The 19,196-nt window shown below is 38.5% G+C and overlaps 6 protein-coding genes across 6 annotated transcripts; 2 read left to right on the forward strand and 4 right to left on the reverse strand.

Moving 5' to 3' along the window:
* Nucleotides 1–4,510: 4,510 nt before the first annotated feature.
* LOC143921888 (histone H2A-like) lies at nucleotides 4,511–4,889 on the reverse strand. The gene has a single exon (XM_077445205.1). The coding sequence runs from the start codon at nucleotides 4,883–4,885 to the stop codon at nucleotides 4,511–4,513; it is 375 nt and encodes a 124-aa protein (XP_077301331.1). The 5' UTR covers nucleotides 4,886–4,889.
* Nucleotides 4,890–5,152: 263 nt separating this feature from the next.
* On the forward strand, nucleotides 5,153–6,229 carry LOC143921891 (histone H2B-like). Its single transcript, XM_077445208.1, has one exon. The coding sequence runs from the start codon at nucleotides 5,153–5,155 to the stop codon at nucleotides 5,531–5,533; it is 381 nt and encodes a 126-aa protein (XP_077301334.1). The 3' UTR covers nucleotides 5,534–6,229.
* Nucleotides 6,146–7,483, reverse strand: LOC143921890 (histone H1-like). Its single transcript, XM_077445207.1, has one exon. It carries the CDS (start codon nucleotides 7,418–7,420, stop codon nucleotides 6,758–6,760), a length of 663 nt encoding a protein of 220 aa, XP_077301333.1. The 5' UTR covers nucleotides 7,421–7,483; the 3' UTR covers nucleotides 6,146–6,757.
* A 2,891-nt stretch (nucleotides 7,484–10,374) lies between these two features.
* Nucleotides 10,375–10,711, reverse strand: LOC143921892 (histone H4). The gene has a single exon (XM_077445209.1). It carries the CDS (start codon nucleotides 10,684–10,686, stop codon nucleotides 10,375–10,377), a length of 312 nt encoding a protein of 103 aa, XP_077301335.1. The 5' UTR covers nucleotides 10,687–10,711.
* A 1,763-nt stretch (nucleotides 10,712–12,474) lies between these two features.
* Nucleotides 12,475–13,578, forward strand: LOC143921882 (histone H3). Its single transcript, XM_077445200.1, has one exon. The coding sequence runs from the start codon at nucleotides 12,520–12,522 to the stop codon at nucleotides 12,928–12,930; it is 411 nt and encodes a 136-aa protein (XP_077301326.1). The 5' UTR covers nucleotides 12,475–12,519; the 3' UTR covers nucleotides 12,931–13,578.
* A 672-nt stretch (nucleotides 13,579–14,250) lies between these two features.
* On the reverse strand, nucleotides 14,251–14,687 carry LOC143921886 (histone H2A-like). Its single transcript, XM_077445203.1, has one exon. The coding sequence runs from the start codon at nucleotides 14,623–14,625 to the stop codon at nucleotides 14,251–14,253; it is 375 nt and encodes a 124-aa protein (XP_077301329.1). The 5' UTR covers nucleotides 14,626–14,687.
* Between the last annotated feature and the right edge of the window lie 4,509 nt (nucleotides 14,688–19,196).

Raw genomic sequence — 19,196 nt, forward strand, 5'->3', positions numbered from 1 at the left:
GAACCCATGCATTTGTCACGATTTGCCTATGATAAAAAAAAAGCCGCCGTCGCACTTGTGACGCTCTTTATGGCCCATAATTTATGGGGGTAATAAAGAAGTTTGAAAAGCAGTGTTAGTGTGTTGATAAAATATTATTTTTGCGTAATTATTAACGAAAAAATATAAGGTTGCGTGCCACGAGTTGCGAATCACTTACATTTCGCCAAAGCAATACGCGTACAATCCACGTTTGCAATACGATACTCGGACTGCGGTGATATTTGAATTAAATAAAAATACAATGAGAATTTTCTATGAGATATGTAATTACTAGAGGTAGGATAGTCACAGTGCTATCCATTGTTCGGCAAACCTTTAACAATGCATTTACAACCTTTGAACAATACACGGCCCCCTCAGGCTCCGGTGACTAGTAATTACTAAGAATCAATTGAAATCAATAAAAATCAATGAAAATTTAAAATAAACCAAAATCTATAGCACACGTTCTTAAAAAATTAAACTTTTTCTTTTTGTTCGATATGTCGGTGAAATTTAAAATAAATTCATTCATTTTTTTTCGAAATAATATTATATAAACCCTAATTGAGACATATTTTGTCTTAAAACAAAATATTATAGCGGGGAAATATTATGGGAAATTTCTTGTTTGGATAGCTTCCCAGAATCCAAAAGTCCCTTAATGGCCGCTTTTTCATCATCTGAGATATCTGAACCACCCATTTTTTCTTGAAAATCGATTTTTTATTTAATAAACACGGAATGAGAAATAATATTTGATAAAATAAATTTAACTCACCAGAAATATTCAAAGACAACACTGAGTGATATAAAATCACGAAAATCGGCAAATGATTTCGTGCAAAAACAATGTAGATGTGTTTTCTTCAGCCGACGCTCGAACACTGTTTTGACGATACAGTTGATACATTTCTTGCATAATGAAAAAAAAGGGTCCGATTTTTTTTGTATGGTCACCAGAAGTAACGAAATAAATTTAGGACTAATGGGTGCATTCAGTTGACGAGGGTGTTCTCAAATAGAAAAAAAAGTGAAAGTTTGCGAAAATGGCAAGAGTACCAAGTAATATGTCAGGGTACTGTTGATCAAAAATAAAATCATATTAAAATCTTCGAATGTTTTGTTAAACAAATGCCTTTTCGATGAACATTTGCTTTCGAAATTGTCCTTTTTCGTTATATAATGAACTTTAATATTTAATCGTTGCACGAATTAATTGCAATATATGATAGGAAGTGGCAGGCTGGTCAGTAGAATGTACTAATATGCAATTAAAAATATTAGTACTTATGAATAATTCCAATATTTCGGAAACTATCCCGACAGTTGTGATGTTTGGTAATAATTAGACACCGGACCCACAGCACGCCGTCCATTGTTCAATTGTTGTAAATGCTTTTTTAAAGGTTCGCTGAACCTTTTTTTTGCACTCTAGCTTTGTAAATAGAGCCAAACCGCCCCGATTCCTGGAAAAAGCACGGTCTGTATCCGTAGTCTAGTGATAATGATTGACCACCATTTTTTTTCAAAAATTTCCTTATGATGGATTCACTTTTTAAGCATATTTAGAAAACATCATACGACGGATAACACAATCCTCCAAAATTCCGCAAATATATAAGCTTGTGAAACCCCGTTTTTGGTTTTGCTAAAAGACTGGAAATACAGTCCTGACATTTTATTTTTGGTATTAATAATTTAACAACACACCCCGAGATGTAACCAATAATTTGCATTTGCGAAACCATGTCACAATCCAAGAATTGTGACGTAGTTTCACAATGTCCTATTTCAACAACGTTGTCATCATTTTCATCCTCAAAACGGTATTTTGAGGACGTTTGATTGATTTGTTGAATAGCTGATGTGCAATTCAAGATAGAACTAAGATCCTCATTTCATGGAAATTGAATACCTTTTGAGAATTATTCTAAGTGGTTAAGTAGCTTTTTGTATATTGCCTTAAATTGTCTGCTATTAGGATTATTATTGTGTCCTCCGTGCGATCTGATGTTTCCAAATAGTAATTCGATATGATCCTGGCTAAATTTATAAGTGGGAATGAATTTTAAACAGTTTTCATCTATTAAATTTTCATACAATTTGCATACAAAGCTTGAAAACTTTGTAAGTCCTAAAAATCCGGTTTTCTGATTGCTTTCTATTACGTTTTTAACGGTTTCAAAAATTTTAACCTGCACTAAACAATGGGTGCTTATACCCACGTTGTCTTAAATTTAGCGATTTTAAAATATCGAAAAGATTCATTTGAATAAATTTACAAGTAGCTTCATAATTCTTAAATAATGTTATTTGGGTTGCTAATTTGACTTTCATCTTCTGGTTTCTAAATAAAATATGACGTGACGTTAATTTATTATCTATGTCAGCGTTACCCAACCTGTGGTACGCGAAAAAAAATCAGTAATGGCGGACATGCAGAAATGAATGACTTACAATCATAAAAATAGAAATATATTTTATATGATTAATAAACATTATCTTAATTAGTCATCGTCGACGTCAATATGTACATTTGATGATCGAAATCTAGCAATCGATTTTGGAGTGCATTTTTAAATTTACCGCGATAGCGCTCCAATAAATAAATAGCTTGAATTTGACACCTGAGAACAACTCGATAATGATCTTTAATGTTGCAGATAAAATTGAAAGTATGATTAGGAAATTAGATTTTGGAATCCATGTTTCGAAAATGATCAAACTGGAGTATTTGAAACTTAATTTCATAATTACTTAATAACATAATTTCTTATCTGAAAACAAGAATAGTATGTCTCGGGATATATTTTATTTTATTTAATTGTCACAAATCAATACACACTCGCCATTACAGATTTGCTCCAATGCGACGGGTGTACGTTAACGAAATACACAATACATAAACAATCAGAAATCAGAAATACAGTAATACATACATATACAATCAGAATATATAGCATATAACAATTAATCAGAAATAATAAACTATGGATTATTGTTAGATTTTTTTGTATACAATTTTTATACATACAATAAATACGAAATTATAGAGATGTCGATAGAGATATCTATAAATTTCAGATTACTGTGTATAATTATTACAAATTATACACAGGCAGATTTTGTGACAACAGGATTAGATCTAATACCAATTTTCAGGAACCGTTTCAGCAATGATCAGATAAAATTGGCAAACTCTGATAGAGAAACGATCGATTTGGAGTCACAAAACCCCCAAATCTAACCAGCAGTGGCGAGGACTCGAACCTTTGACCTCAGTGATGCTAAATATATACGCTACCACTAAGCCAAACTGCTGGCTATGTACGTGAAAAAATAATTGAAAATTTAAAAGGGTTGAAATCGTCTTTTACGCAGTGCTTCCCCAAAACTTAAGAAGCAAACAATTGGATTTCAAACCCCATTGATAACACTGAGCAACAAAAAAAAAATACCAGAGCGGAGACTAGCCAATCCTAACTAAGTTTGACCCACTGAATTCGAATATGATAATGATTTTTGTTGGTTAGTGATCGTTTAAAAAATGTGCGATTTCTATAGTTTTTTTGGCTATTGCGGTCTAAAAATCTAGCATTGGATGTGCTCAAAGTGAGTATTGGAATCAATAGTCAGATGTTTTTCCTATTGATTGTTATTTTTTTTTGTTTTAAAATACTTATAATTAATTTTCTAGCGAATTTTAAAAGTTAAAAATGATTTTTTTTTTTTTACGGATTTTTTCTCCGTGCTATTTTGCGTTTATTTGGCTAGTTTTTTATTTCACCACATTCATAAGGATTGGTTTTCTAGTAAAGTCTCTGCTCTGGTAACTCAAAAACGTGATTTTTTGTTGCTCAGTGTAATTTATGAAATGGTGCTTACAAAATGTATGTTCGTCGAATACGGGTTTGTTGAATAGCAAGATACCGAACCACGAGGACACCTAATTTCATAATTGGTCAAATGTAAAATTTTTACGTTGCCGGATAGATGGCACTTTTGTACTAATAATTTCAAAATTATTTAAATCAAATGTGTAATATCGTTTTTGATGGTGAAGTATTTTTCCATATATCTATGTATCTAATATATAATTTCGAAAGAGACTTTGTAACTATTGTTGTTTCGCAGAAAAATAAATGAATATTCAAATAAATATTTAAAATATTTACTATGAGATTGGCCATGTTTAAGCTGTTTGTATTACAAATAACACTAGTTATAGATTGATTAGTCTCCGCTCTGATAATTTATTTTTTTGCTCGTGCTATTATACATTGATGATGATATAAATACATACGTATATTTTCGTTTGGGTTGACTAATTTTATATTTTTATTTATCAGCATCCATTTCGTAAATAAATACGACAAAAAATTTTAATTGCAGTAGTGAAAATATTGTCATGACCGAGCAGACGCTCAAAAATATTGGTGGCCCTGAAAAGGGCCGTTTGATTGTAAGGAACAGACTCGTTTATCGTTTAAGCTTTCTTTTCGGTTTTCTTGGGCAACAAGACAGCTTGGATGTTGGGCAGGACGCCTCCTTGAGCGATTGTCACTCCAGAGAGCAATTTGTTCAACTCCTCGTCGTTGCGGATGGCCAGTTGGAGATGGCGGGGGATGATTCTGGTCTTCTTGTTGTCGCGAGCGGCGTTTCCGGCCAACTCGAGGACTTCAGCGGCCAAATATTCCATGACGGCGGCCAAGTAGACGGGGGCTCCGGCTCCCACGCGCTCCGCGTAATTGCCTTTCCTCAGCAGACGATGGATCCTGCCCACGGGGAACTGCAGACCAGCTCGGCTGGAGCGCGACTTTGCCTTTCCCTTCACCTTGCCTCCTTTACCACGGCCGGACATGACGAGTTGAAGGTGTGTAGCGACGGAGTGAAAGCGAGCACGGTGCGGACTAGCGCACGGTGCGAGAGACGGCGAGCGAATGACAAAAATTTGTTTATACCCGTATTTATGAACACGACCACAACGTTCACGCTGTTGCGCAATACAGACACATCTGCCGTCGACGCGGAGGGGCGAAGTAGCCACAAGGAAATTTTAGCAGTTTGAAATTCATTCTGAAGCGTCCTCTCGTAACGACAGCATCCCTTTGGATCACTGCGATACACGATGCCACCCAAGGGGAGTGGAAAAGCCGCGAAGAAATCTGGCGGCAAAGCCCAGAAGAACATCTCGAAGGGGGATGGAAAGAAGAAGAACAAGCGCAGGAGGAAGGAGAGTTACGCCATCTACATCTACAAGGTGTTGAAGCAGGTGCACCCCGACACCGGCATCTCGTCGAAGGCGATGAGCATCATGAACAGCTTCGTCAACGACATCTTCGAACGCATCGCAGCCGAGGCTTCTCGTCTCGCCCACTACAACAAGCGCTCCACCATCACTTCTCGGGAAATTCAGACCGCAGTCCGTCTCCTGCTTCCAGGAGAGTTGGCCAAGCACGCCGTCTCTGAAGGCACCAAAGCCGTCACCAAATACACCAGCTCCAAGTAGACGCCAACGTCCTATCGTTGAAGAACATGAAAAGGCCCTTTTCAGGGCCACCAATACTCTTTACAAATAAAAATTTGGTTTAAAATTAACAGTTTCATCATTTGCATATTGGTAATTTTTTACTGCACTTTGGGTGTCATCTTTTATTCTAATGGATTAACAACTAGCGATTAGCAGTCCCAACTACCTACTTTTTTTGTTGTGTTATATTTTTTCGTACCTGCTATTTTAAAATGTCATTGCCTACTCAGTCCTAATAAGTAGTTTTATGACCGCTTCTCATAATTCTACCTTTTTTTGCATCCCCTGTGCTGTTACCTTTTTCTACATACTTCCTTTTAGCTTCACTTATTTTAAGTGTACAATATTTTTTTGCAGTTTGCCACTGATGTTTCGCATATATTGTGATCAACATGATAATAAACCACCGCAATTATTTTAGCTATTACCTCAAAGTACTTTGCACTTCTTCGAACATAAGCACTTTTTACTTCAATTTCAAGGGTCCCCTGCGAAACATCAATTCCTTTTCTGTGCGTCTTGTCGGCTTGGTACTAGGCAAACATGAAAAATGTTTAATTTTTTGAAATGAATAAAATACGTGTGCATGTGACTAATAATAATTAATCGATAAATTGGAAACAGAGTTCATTTAACGAAAAACCTGGCCAAACCGCAATAACACATTCGGGATGTTACACCAAAATTATTGTTGACTACAATAATAAGACTGTCGACATGAAATATGCTACGACTCTCATAGTTTATTTGAATCCTTTTTAAAATGGAAAATGAAAGTTTGCGAACTACTGCTACTAATAAAGACTGCGATTTACTGCTACTAATAAAGACTGTTGACGTCAAACGTGCTACGTCGCACATAACATATTTGAATCCTTTTTATTGGTGTTAAATGGAAAATGAAACAAACTCCCCCGTGAATGCATATGCACATATACCATGAACAAATTCCAAAAAAACCTAGCCTTTTGATGATGTCAAAATTGAATTTGAATCCTTTTTGAAATGGAAAATGAAAGTTTGCGAAACAAATCCCCCCCGTGAATGCATATGTACATATACCACGGACAAATTCTAAAAAAACGTTGCGTTTTGATGATGTCAAAATATTAACCAACTTTATGTAAAAGAGTTTGGTAGCCCTGAAAAGGGCTTTTTAAATTGAGTTTTACGTCAATAGGCGATGGTGGTAGTAAAGCGAGATTACTTCTTAGCGGCCGTCCTCTTGATGGCCTTGCTCTTGGCGGCGACTCCGGCCTTCTTGGGTTTGGGCGCTTTGGGTTTCTTTGTTGGGGGCTTTGTGGTGGTCTTGGCCTTAGTGGGGGTTTTAGACTTGGCGGCCTTCTTAGCCGGAGAAGCGGCGGCAGTCGTTTTCTTGGCAGCGGCTTTCTTGGGCTTGACTGCAGCGGCTGTAGTTTTCTTAGCTGCGGCGGGTTTGCGCTTCTGCACGCGTCCGGCTGCCTTGGCGGGGCTCTTAGCGGCGGCTGCGACTTTCTTGGGGGCGGCTTTGATCTTCTTAGCGGCGGGGGCGCCCTTCGCTTTGGCCTCCAGTTTGAAACTTCCAGCAGCGCCTTTGCCTTTGGTGCGAACCAGAGTGCCAGAGTCGACCGCGCCCTTCAGGTACTTTCTGATGAAAGGAGCCAGTTTGTCGGCGTCCACCTTGTAGTTGGCCGAAATGAACTTCTTGATGGCCTGGAGTGAGGATCCACCCCTTTCCTTGAGATCCGAGATAGCGTTGTTGACCATTTCCGAGGTCTTGGGATGAGTGGGCTTCTTCTGAGGCTTCTTGACGGCTGCGACTTTGGACTTCTTGGCCGGAGTCGTCGGTAGAGGAGAGGCTGCGACTGGAGATGCGGTGTCTGCCATCTTAGTTCTTCCCAGTTTGAGGATTGAAGAGAGAGTTTGAGAACGAGCGTTTCGAGTCGAGACGCGAGTGAATTTAATCGTTGCACGATCGGGGCATTGAGCGCTCGACGGAGCTCGCCGAACTTACGCGTTCGCTCTGTTCAGATTCTTCATCAAATCGTTCTCATTTCTGCTTCGCCTTGTCCCAAAATCTAGGTTTACTTAAAAAACTGCGCAATTTAATCGTTGCGTTGAAAACGGCAATCGTTTATAAGGGTTTTATCATCGTAAAAAGCTAAAATCTGTTGTTTAATTCGCATCAGCTTGAAATCAATGACTGATTCAATTTCAGAATGCATCCGCATCGTCACGCGGAGTGTCATTAAATGTGGAATAAATACACAATTTAAATGTTTACAACTGTTTTTACTGTCTAATATCGTTCTTAAATATTTAGATAAATGTCCAAAAGCTATTTCAAGTGTATAATTAACGTAATAAAGTAATGAGATGAAATTGAAACCACCAATCGTAACACACAGAACAGTCACTTCAGTCTTCGATACTCGACAATACAAATTATCATTTCTGCTTCGCTTAGTCCCAAAATTGCCAATTTTCTAAAAAAGTATTCAAATGAATCGATGTATTTAAAACAGCAATCGTAAATTAGGATTATATCGTCTTAAAATACTAAAATTCTTTATATAATTCACGTTAGCACACGAGCAATGACAAATTCAATTTAAGAATGAGTCCACACCGTCACGTAGAGCGTCGTTAAAAATGAAATATTAATGTATTTTAATAGTTTACATCTGTAATCAATGTCGAATATTATTTTTAAACATTTTTACAATAATATAAAAGTCATCTTTAATACATTAATATGTTAATAAATGAATTAGATGATATTGAAACAAACAATCGTAACACAGATCGATCTATAATCTCTATTATCAATTGACGCCTTTAATCTTTTCCTTTATCTAAAAACATCATTTATTAATTCTTAGTGCTTATATATATAAATTATAAACTAAATTATTATTGAAAATTTGGAAGATTCTTTAAAATATTTCCGATTAATGACATCGATTTGACTTTACTTATATTTTAAAACAAGAGTGATTCAAATGGCGTGCAGATTTTAAATGTTTAAAATTTATCCGAGTGTCCTTCCATAACTTTCAAAAACATACTTTGTAACGAATTTAATTTTGAACTTGGAAATCCTAAATCACTGCTATACCATTTAATAATTGATATAAGTCTGCGGAAAACAGCCAATGTAGTAATAATTGATATAAGTCTGCGGAAAACAGCCAATGTAGTAAGTTATATTGGGTTACATCCAAATTTATATTCTACATACAGCAGGTATATATTTAGCATCACTGAGGTCATAGGTTCGTGTCCTCGCCACTGCTGGTTAGATTTGGGGGTTTTGTGACTCCAAATCGATCGTTTCTCTATCAGAGTTTGCCAATTTTATCTGATCATTGCTGAAACGGTTCCTGAAAATTGGTATTAAAAAATCTAATCCTGTTGTCACAAAAATCTGCCTGTGTATAATTTGTATTAATTATACACAGTAATCTGAAATCCATAGATGTCACTATGATTATTATTTCTGATTAATTGTTATATTCTATATATTCTGATTCTATATGTATGTATTACTGTATTTCTGATTTCTGATTGTTTATGTATTTCATTAACGTACACCCGTCGCATTGGAGCTAATCTGTAATGGCGAGTGTGTATTGATTGTGACAATAAAATAAAATAAAATACATGGACCAATTTTATTTTGTAATATAGCCAGAGATACGCCGGCAGGCGTTGTATTCTTATATAAAAAAATAAATAAAAATACTATCCACTAAACCTTTCCAGGTAGCATTGAAAAAAAATGCATTGAACATGGGTCGTGTAAACCATGTCAATGTTTTTAAATACTGTTTTACACCGGAAATTTTAAATTTATAACCATAGCAGAATTGTTAAGTATTTTAGATTGTGGATTGGTATTTAGATTGTGCTTGTGGTTAATATTTTTAATGATAATTCCTCTGAGTTCAATCCATGCCTATCGATCTAGAGAATTATCTAGGATTCGATTCATATTTTAGATTGTGAACATTACATTTTAAAAACAATGAAGATGGAACTAGTTTTGGAAAAATACATTCATTAATAGACTTTTTTTGTTTATTTTATATTGTTGATATATTAGAGTCAAAACACATCTTTAAAAAACTCGAAATCTTCAACGATAATTATCTAGGGTAAAGATCTAGGGTTTGTTTGTGGATTAGCTACAATATTTATACCTGCTTTTTATTGGATTTCTAAATAATTTTACTTGGAAATGTTGGCGAAATTTTTAGCGTGGCGGGCTTTCAACAGAAAAGACGTCAGCACTTTAAGGGTTAATAAATGATCTTAAATGGCCAACATGCTATTTATTTATGTAAATAGTCGGTCAATGGGGGAATCAAATCCAGGAAGATAAAGAAAATTCAACGTTTTATTGTGTTCTTTTTTAACCCACCTACATACATATATATGTATGATGCAGGGTTTGTTGACATTCTTCCGACCTTTTTATGTGACACAACTTTAAATACACGAAACTTCATCGAATAATTCGCCAAGGATCAGGAAAATTTTAGAATATAAATAGACGCGAATGACGCATAAACGAAAGAATATGCTAAAATGAAATTGAGATGTTATTCGTTCATCAATAAGTTAACAGACAAGGTCATTATAATCCTAATGAATTAATTTATTTACTGATATATCGCTTATAGGGTAAATGTACGCAAGGTAGCAGCTTGATAAATTCTATTAAGTGTAATTTGTTATGCAAATATCAAATACGTAACTCAGAACCGAAAACTTTGTAAATGGTTTGGTGGCCCTGAAAAGGGCCTTTTTTTGTTTACGATGTCAATTCATTTATTTGTTTAACCGCCGAATCCGTAGAGGGTGCGTCCTTGTCTCTTGAGAGCGTAGACCACGTCCATGGCAGTGACGGTCTTGCGCTTGGCGTGCTCGGTGTAGGTGACGGCATCCCTGATCACGTTTTCTAGGAACACCTTGAGAACGCCTCGGGTCTCTTCGTAGATCAGACCCGAGATACGCTTGACTCCTCCACGGCGGGCGAGACGTCTGATGGCGGGTTTGGTGATGCCCTGGATGTTGTCTCGCAACACCTTCCTGTGACGTTTAGCGCCTCCTTTTCCCAACCCCTTTCCTCCCTTTCCGCGACCAGTCATCTTGAATCAGTGAAGTGTCGGTCGAACGAGAGTGAGAGCTAGACAGGCGTCCGAACAGGACGAACTCTGGCGAGCGAATGAGTCTCAACAAGAAAACGCCCGTATTTATACTTTCGGCGGCAGTGACTCATTATCACCAATTTTCCCAATAAATGCATACGATGCCAACAGAAACTTGCGACGAGGAATAGTAATATTTATTACATTTTATATGTGAATTAATCAAAATTATAAGATAAAAAAATCAATCGGGATTTCACTAGTTTTCAAACACGTTCAGTGCTTCTCAACGTGGTCGAATTTTTTCAACTAATTAATTTATTATTTAGAAACAAATGTAGATTTTCTTCTTTGTGGCTACGTTTTATCGATAGTTTTCTAGAGTAGTGACACTCCCTTGACCTATCTATCTAACGTGTTATATGGTATCGGACTCTCGGTGATGTTGAATGTAGATTTTGTTTTTACAAACCTCTTATATATTTCACTTCGCTCATGGTCGAACAAGATATGTGTATTATTTATTTATATAATTTTAGCTATTTACATAGATAATTATATCCTACATTATTCCGATAGATTTGAAACTTTGCCCTTTTTCGCGTTTTTATCTACAATAGATATCCAAATCAATACCGCCAATACGATGGTGAAAAATAATCGTAATCGGGACGCTTAACTCTTTGGGTGCTGACGTCTTTTCTGTTGAAAGCCCACCATGCTGAAAATTTCGCCAACATTTGCATCTAGATCTATTTAGAAATCCAATAGAAAGCAGGCAGTAGTGTCACCCCAATTTTGGAACAACGGGTTTCCAAATTTTTTTCAATTTATATATATATTTCAAAAAAGGTCTTTTCTCTTTACCTGCTATGTAATCGACTGTGACCTTTTCGAATTTGTAACCGTTCAAAACAATTTTCAAGATTTGTATAGTTTTTGAAAAAATTATATGAATTTTTAAATTTCTAACGGGTTTCCGGAATCTTTTAATTTTTAACAACGGGTTTCAGGAAACCATTAAGGTGACAGGTAAGGTGTAAGCAGGTATAAAAACCCAAAATCACCACTCAAAATAACTATCGCCGACGATTTCGAGATTTGTAAAGGTGTGTTTAGACTCTCTAATATATCTTGCTACAATATAAAATAAACAGAAGAAGTCTATTGATGAATGTGTTGTTCCAAAACTAGTTGCATCTTCTTAATTGTAGTTAAAATGTAATGCTCACAATCCACATATGTGCCAAGGCACAATCTAAAATACTCAGCAGTTAGGGATTTTCATCGAGAAATTCTGATATAGTTATAAATGTAGAAATTCCGGTCTAAACCAGTCTTTATAAACATTGACACGGATTACACGACCCATGTTCAATACTACCTGGAAAGGCTTTTAGCGGTAAGTATTCTTATTTATTTTTTATATACTCAAAAAACAGCCTATCGGCGTATATTTCAAGCTTATGGACTTGTTGGAAAAACGCCAATCGGCGTTGCTCAACATTCAAAGGGTTAATACGAATCGAAAAAAAAAGTTTAATTGTAACATCTAGGATATAAAATGTTTATATTTAATATCTAAGCAGGTACTATATTAAGTTCATATGTTAAAATATAAATATATTTTATTATTGAATGCAAAATAAATTCTGCATCATGTATCTTCTCAGTTTGAGAGCAACTGTAAAAACGCACCAGGTGGTAGCGTTTGCCGCCCAAACTGACCAATCACAGCACTCGCATATGCTATAAATATTTGTGCAATGCGGCCGAGACCGCATTCTACGTGCGTCTTTCGCTCGGACAAGACGTTCTTCAGCACACTTGACAATGGCCCGTACCAAGCAGACTGCCCGTAAATCCACCGGAGGAAAGGCTCCCCGCAAACAACTGGCCACGAAAGCCGCCCGCAAGAGTGCGCCCGCCACCGGAGGAGTGAAGAAGCCCCATCGTTATCGGCCCGGAACTGTCGCGCTCCGAGAGATCCGTCGCTACCAGAAGAGCACTGAACTGCTCATCCGCAAACTGCCTTTCCAGCGCCTGGTTCGTGAGATCGCCCAAGACTTCAAGACCGACTTGCGTTTCCAGAGCTCTGCCGTTATGGCCCTCCAGGAAGCTAGCGAGGCTTACCTCGTCGGTCTCTTTGAAGATACCAACTTGTGCGCAATCCACGCCAAGCGCGTCACCATCATGCCCAAAGACATCCAATTGGCCAGACGTATCCGCGGAGAACGCGCCTAAATATCTACTGACCTACTATTAAACAAAACGGCCCTTTTCAGGGCCACAAACAATATATTTCGGATTTATTTCTCATGATTTACGAATATAGTTTTCAGTCGCGATTTTCTAATCTGAACGGCCATACAAAAACTCGGGAACTAGACAGTCACGTCTCGGCACCTTCATCACATATAATACGTATGTTTTTAGCAGGGTGGGGATCAACGTATGAAATAATGAATAAATCAGTAAGTATCTACGTTCATAGTGTGTATGAATTTCGCATTCAAATCAATCTAATGAAGTAGGCGCCGTTGGAATTAGTCTGTTTTTCGCAGTAACATCCGAATTCGTGTTTTCCATATGAGCGTCTCATTGAAGTTAGTGATTTTGATGAAATATAAATTTATTAGTGGATTTTAGTTCAACAAAATTGGAGACTAGTTGGCATGTACTATTAATTATAGAACATCTTAAAAAAGGAGTCGGTGCATTTTTATTTACAACTTCGATTCCATAGCTCTTCGTTTTATTACAAGCCTCAGCTTGGTTTCGCTTTTTAGCGTCTATTTTTTCTTTATTTTAAATACAACATATTTACATATAATTTAGAATTAAGATGAAAGTATTACAAATCATGATAATTTAAAAGAAGCTAATAAATAGCCTTGTAAAAATTAGGAAAATAAAGACAATCGGAAAAACGTGAAATTTAAATTAACACTATGCTTGAACACTTTAGACAGACAAACTACGATGACAGTTGCCAGTATATCATAACTTATGATTCATAAGGTTCTAAATTACTTTTTATATTTTCTAAATTATTTGAAGAGTGGTATTCATATATCTCTAAGCGTTGAGTCTGTGATTATTGAAAAGATGTTAAATAATAACCATTTATGCAATTTTTGAACCGGCCACAAATGCATTAAATTATTTTAATGAATTACAAAAAAATGGTTGTGATCAAGACCCGAGGTATTGGGATTTTAGTAAAATATGATACCAGTTGTATGGTTCCTGTAACGAACCACGTAACTCGTTCAAGCACCATTTCTTCTAAATTATTTCCATAATGAACGGGTAAAACGGATATGTGATCTTATTATATGTTTATTGATATACATTTGATTGGATTGACTAATTTTAAATTTTTATTTTATCAGCATCCATTTGGATATTTGACGATTTTAACAATATTCCCATCCATTTCGAATTCAATACAATTTTTGAATTGCAGTAACGAAAATATTGTCATGACCGAACAGACGTTTAAAAATATTGGTGGCCCTGAAAAGGGCCGTTTGATTGTGGGAAAACAGACTTGTCTGTCGCTTATGCCTTCTTTTCGGTCTTCTTGGGCAACAAGACAGCTTGGATGTTGGGCAGGACGCCTCCTTGAGCGATGGTCACTCCAGAGAGCAATTTGTTCAATTCTTCGTCGTTGCGGATGGCCAGTTGGAGATGGCGAGGGATAATTCTGGTCTTCTTGTTGTCACGAGCGGCGTTTCCGGCCAACTCGAGGACTTCAGCAGCCAAATATTCCATGACGGCGGCCAAGTAGACGGGGGCTCCGGCTCCCACGCGCTCCGCGTAATTGCCTTTCCTCAGCAGACGATGGATCCTGCCCACGGGGAACTGCAGACCAGCTCGGCTGGAGCGCGACTTTGCCTTTCCCTTCACCTTGCCTCCTTTTCCACGGCCGGACATGACGAGTTGGAGTTGTGTGTAGCGACGGAGTGAAAGCGAGCACGGTGCGGACTAGCGCACGGTGCGAGAGATGGCGAGCGAATGACAAAAATTCGGATCCGCCTGTATTTATCAACACGACCTCAACGTACACGCGTTTGCGCAAAACAGACACATCTGCCGTCGACGCGGAGGGGCGAAGTAACCACAAGGAAATTTTGCAGTTGACGTCGACGGACAGAGGCCCACGCACTTGCAGTGAACGGTCGTGCTCCGCAAAAACTAGCCGTGTCGCCGCAACAGCTACCTGCGCCGGTCATACTGTCGCAACCGCCAGAACCCAAAACATCAACCGAGTCGTCACAGCTACACATTCTAGCTGACGCCACTACTCGCTACCGGCATCAACCATGTCGGTAGCGACGTCGACGGACAGCGAAGGGAGCTCCCGGAGGAGCTCCGACAGCGAATACAACAGCGACGCCAGCAATGACAGCTCCAACAAAACAAAGGCTGTCATAAAAAAACTCAGAGCTCAAAACAATGAGCTGAAGGAGCGACTCTCCGCCCTCGAGAGTGCTTTCGAGGAAGCACGAGATGCCTATACGGCAGACCGCTTGGCCTTCGTTACCGACCGAGCGGCTTTCGTAGCCGCCCCATCAAATTCGAGCGCAGCCCCCATAGCAGCTCCAAATGTCACAAACGCCAAACCCAAGGTAGCCCCGGTTTTCCTCAAAAAGCCCGCTGACTACCCAACCGTTTACCGCAAACTCAAGAGGTGAAATCTGAAGTTTGAATCTGTCTACAACAGTAGCACCGCCAAAATCACCCCCCTTACCATTGCCGATTACCGAGACATTACGAAATTTCTTGAAACAGAGAAGTTCCAGTTCTACGCCCATCCCCTAACAGAGGACAAACCTCTAAAAATTGTCATTCGAGGCATTAATCCCAGCTTCACTGAAACTGAAGTCCTCGAAGAAATAATTCACCTTGGCTACAAAGCCACTAAAGCCACCGTCATGAAATCTCGACGTAACAAATGTAACATGCCCATGTTTACGGTTGAAACCACGCGCGATGAAGAGGGGAAAAAACTATTCGACCACTCCAGCATCTTCGGACAACAGGTTCGCACTGAATCGCTCCGTCGCGGAGACACTGTACCCCAGTGTCACCGCTGCCAGGCCTTCGGACACGGCTCCAATAACTGTCACATTGACCCCCTATGCATTAAATGCGCAGGCTCACACTTGACCACCCAGTGCGACTCCAATATTACTACCCCAGTCTGCACTAGTTGCAATGGTGCACACGTTTCCAGCTATAGAGGCTGCATTCTCAACCCTAACAACAAGAGCAAGAAAAGCACCCGCCAACCCCGAAACCCCACACCCCCCCAACCTCCAAAACCACACCACCCACATTACTCATATTCTCAATCAAACTTCCCGCCTCTAATTTCCACCACCCCAGACCCCCTGCCTAAAATAGTAACACCGTGGACGACTGAAAGCTTCAACCAAATGCAGACGACGATGTCGACCATCCTAGCCCTACTTAAACAACAACAACAAAAATGACTCGATACCTCAAGATCGTTTACTGGAACGCTTGCAGCATACTCAGCAAGCGTGTCGAATTCGAGCAATTCTTGCTCCAACACTCCATTGATATCGCACTAGTAAACGAAACTTGGCTCAAACCTGGCAATCGACTAAACTTCCCAAACTACACCACATACAGAAACGACAGAATAGGCAAAGCCGCCGGCGGCACTGCCATATTCATCAAACACACAATTCAACACAACTTGGCCCCGCGGCCGATCACCACAGGGATAGAACTGACGTCGGTAGAAGTTTGGACTAACACTGGCACCCCACTCATCCTCCACGCAGTTTACAACCCACCAAAACAACACTTACTCACCACAGACTTGGACAAAATATTCAACACCAACAAAGCCACCATTGCCACAGGCGACCTTAACGCCAAACATTCCAGATGGAACAGTCAAGCCACTAACAAAAATGGGAAAACTCTCCTAAGTTATTCCCAACTCTCAAACCCAAAAGTCTCCGTTACGGCCCCAGACGAACCCACAAGAATCCCCACTAACTTCAAAGGCAGACCTGATATCTTAGACATCGTTCTAACTCAAAATTTTCCAGGTGCGCAGTCCTTGACTGTAGTAAATGATCTCTCTTCCGACAGCCTTTGAAGCCAGCACCACTAGCACACCCCACTCTCCCCTGCACCCGCAAGCTTTACCCCCCGACATTCGCGATCTTATTCGCCTTAAGAATAGAGCTAGGAAGGCATTCCAAAGGAACAAGGACCCAATCCTCAAACAGCGAATGAACAGACTTCAACAAGACGTTAAAAACGCCTTGTGGCAACTGTTCCGACTTTTATAATGACGTGTGGCAAACAGTCTTATTAACTGATTGTCGATTGGCATTATTGACGAGTTGGAAGTAGTGTGGACCCAAGCGGAAGAACGCTACGGTCGAGTAGTCAGCGAAAAGACGGCGTACGTAGAAGTTGTGTTCTCGTACGTTCCGCTGAACCACCACGTGCAGATTTTACATTTCAATAAACTACATCAAACCATTATCGAAGTCTTTTCCATGATGGTCATTTCGAACCGGACACCAGTAACCTAGGCCACAACACCAAACGGGAAAACCAATAGGAAAAAACGTGGTCGAGAAAAAATGGATGTCAATTAAGAAATCGGTATCGTTCCTTTGTTACTATCCATACCTTTCCAATACTAATAACATGTTTGCTTCTATTTCAGCAATATATTGATTGATGTACAGAGGTACATGACCGCGTGATTGACGCAGAAAATATATAAATAAAAACATAACCTACAAAGACGCATGGGACACAGAGGTAATCCAAAATTATCGGAACGATCACATAAACATCGTTAAGGATATTCAAGTAAGTGAATGTATTCAATCTCAGGCAATCTGTTCAAAATCTGTTAGCCAGCAGCATAGCTCGGACGTTAAGCTTCTGCTTACCGTCAAGAAGGTGCCGGGTTCAATCCCTGAATGAAAATGAATTTTTCAGAGTATGCTGTTGGTCAGACCTGGACTTGTGACTCCAGGTTGATCGTCTCCTATCAGAGTTTGCCAATTTTCTCTGATTTCATTGTTGAAACGGTTCCCGGAAAAAAAAATTGGCTAAAAATCCTTCCTACCTACTATGTCACCATTATTTGAAATTTGATTGATGTACAATAAAAATTTATGTACAATTCATAGATGTCTCGTTAATTTGCGAGTTTTTTCAGTGTCTCGCAATTCAACGACTTATAATAAAAATGCTGCATTTGTATTTGTAATTGGCCAGGAAGGCGCATTGGGATTTACCTGTAAGGCCTTCCTGGTATATATGTAAAATAAAAATAATAAAAATAATAATAATAATAAAAGGCAATCATGTGGGTAGGTCAGTTTTTAAAATATGTTTTAAAGTATAACAATTAATTAACGCGATTGTATAAAATAATATCGCGCTACGAAGGAATGTTTCATCGGTCGCATCGAATTTCGTATTAAAAGTGTAAAATCAGATGTAGTGTAAAATTAGCAAAGCACGTGGGGAATTATACTTGTAGCCCCAAAGTGGTTTAAAGCAAGTACATACCGGTATATTCATACATCGGTAGATCTATTTGTTTCTTAATGTGTGTAGAAACATCCTCCCCCCCCCCTTCTCCACGATAAATGTGGAATTATACTTGTAGCCCCAAAGTGGCTTAAACCAAGTACATACCGGTATATTCATACATCGGTAGATCTTTGTTTCTTAATGTGTGTAGAAACACCCTCCCCCCCCCCCTCCACAATAAATGTGGAATTATACTTGTAGCCCCAAAGTGGTTTAAACCAAGTACATACCGGTATATTCATACATCGGTAGATCTTTGTTTCTTAATGTGTGTAGAAACACCCTCCCCCCCCCCCCCTCCACGATAAATGTGGAATTACACTTGTAGCCCCAAAGTGGCTTAAACCAAGTACGTACCGGTATATTCATACATCGGTAGATCTCTTTGTTTCATAATGTGTGATGAAACAGTGGTGATTTAAAATAAATCACAAGACTTGTAGCCCCAAAGTGGATTAAATCAAGTACATACCGGTATATTCATACATCGGTAGATCTCTTTGTTTCATAATGTGTGATGAAACAGTGGTGATTTAAAATAAATCACAAGACTTGTAGCCCCAAAGTGGTTTAAATCAAGCACCCACCAATTTAGGGTTGTTATTTCTTCCAAAATATGTTGGATAGATTCTGGTGATAATAGTTAAAGTAGAATATTAAGATTCACGGTTAATCATTGAATATTATTACCTTATCTCTACGAATAGTTCAATTGACAGCTATAGTAGAGAATAACTGTATTTATGAGACGAAATAGTGCAACTTTCTGAAACAAATGTCAAGTGCTGAAAACGAGGAAATAGAAGCTTCGACTTCCCAGTCGCATAAAGGTCGAAATCCAACTAGGGACGTAGAACCTATTAGAGACAGGTCAAGCTCTAGAATACATCAGACTCGAAGTC

The sequence above is a fragment of the Arctopsyche grandis genome, unplaced genomic scaffold (assembly GCF_051622035.1).
Source record: "Arctopsyche grandis isolate Sample6627 unplaced genomic scaffold, ASM5162203v2 HiC_scaffold_27, whole genome shotgun sequence".
NCBI lineage: Eukaryota > Metazoa > Arthropoda > Insecta > Trichoptera > Hydropsychidae > Arctopsyche > Arctopsyche grandis.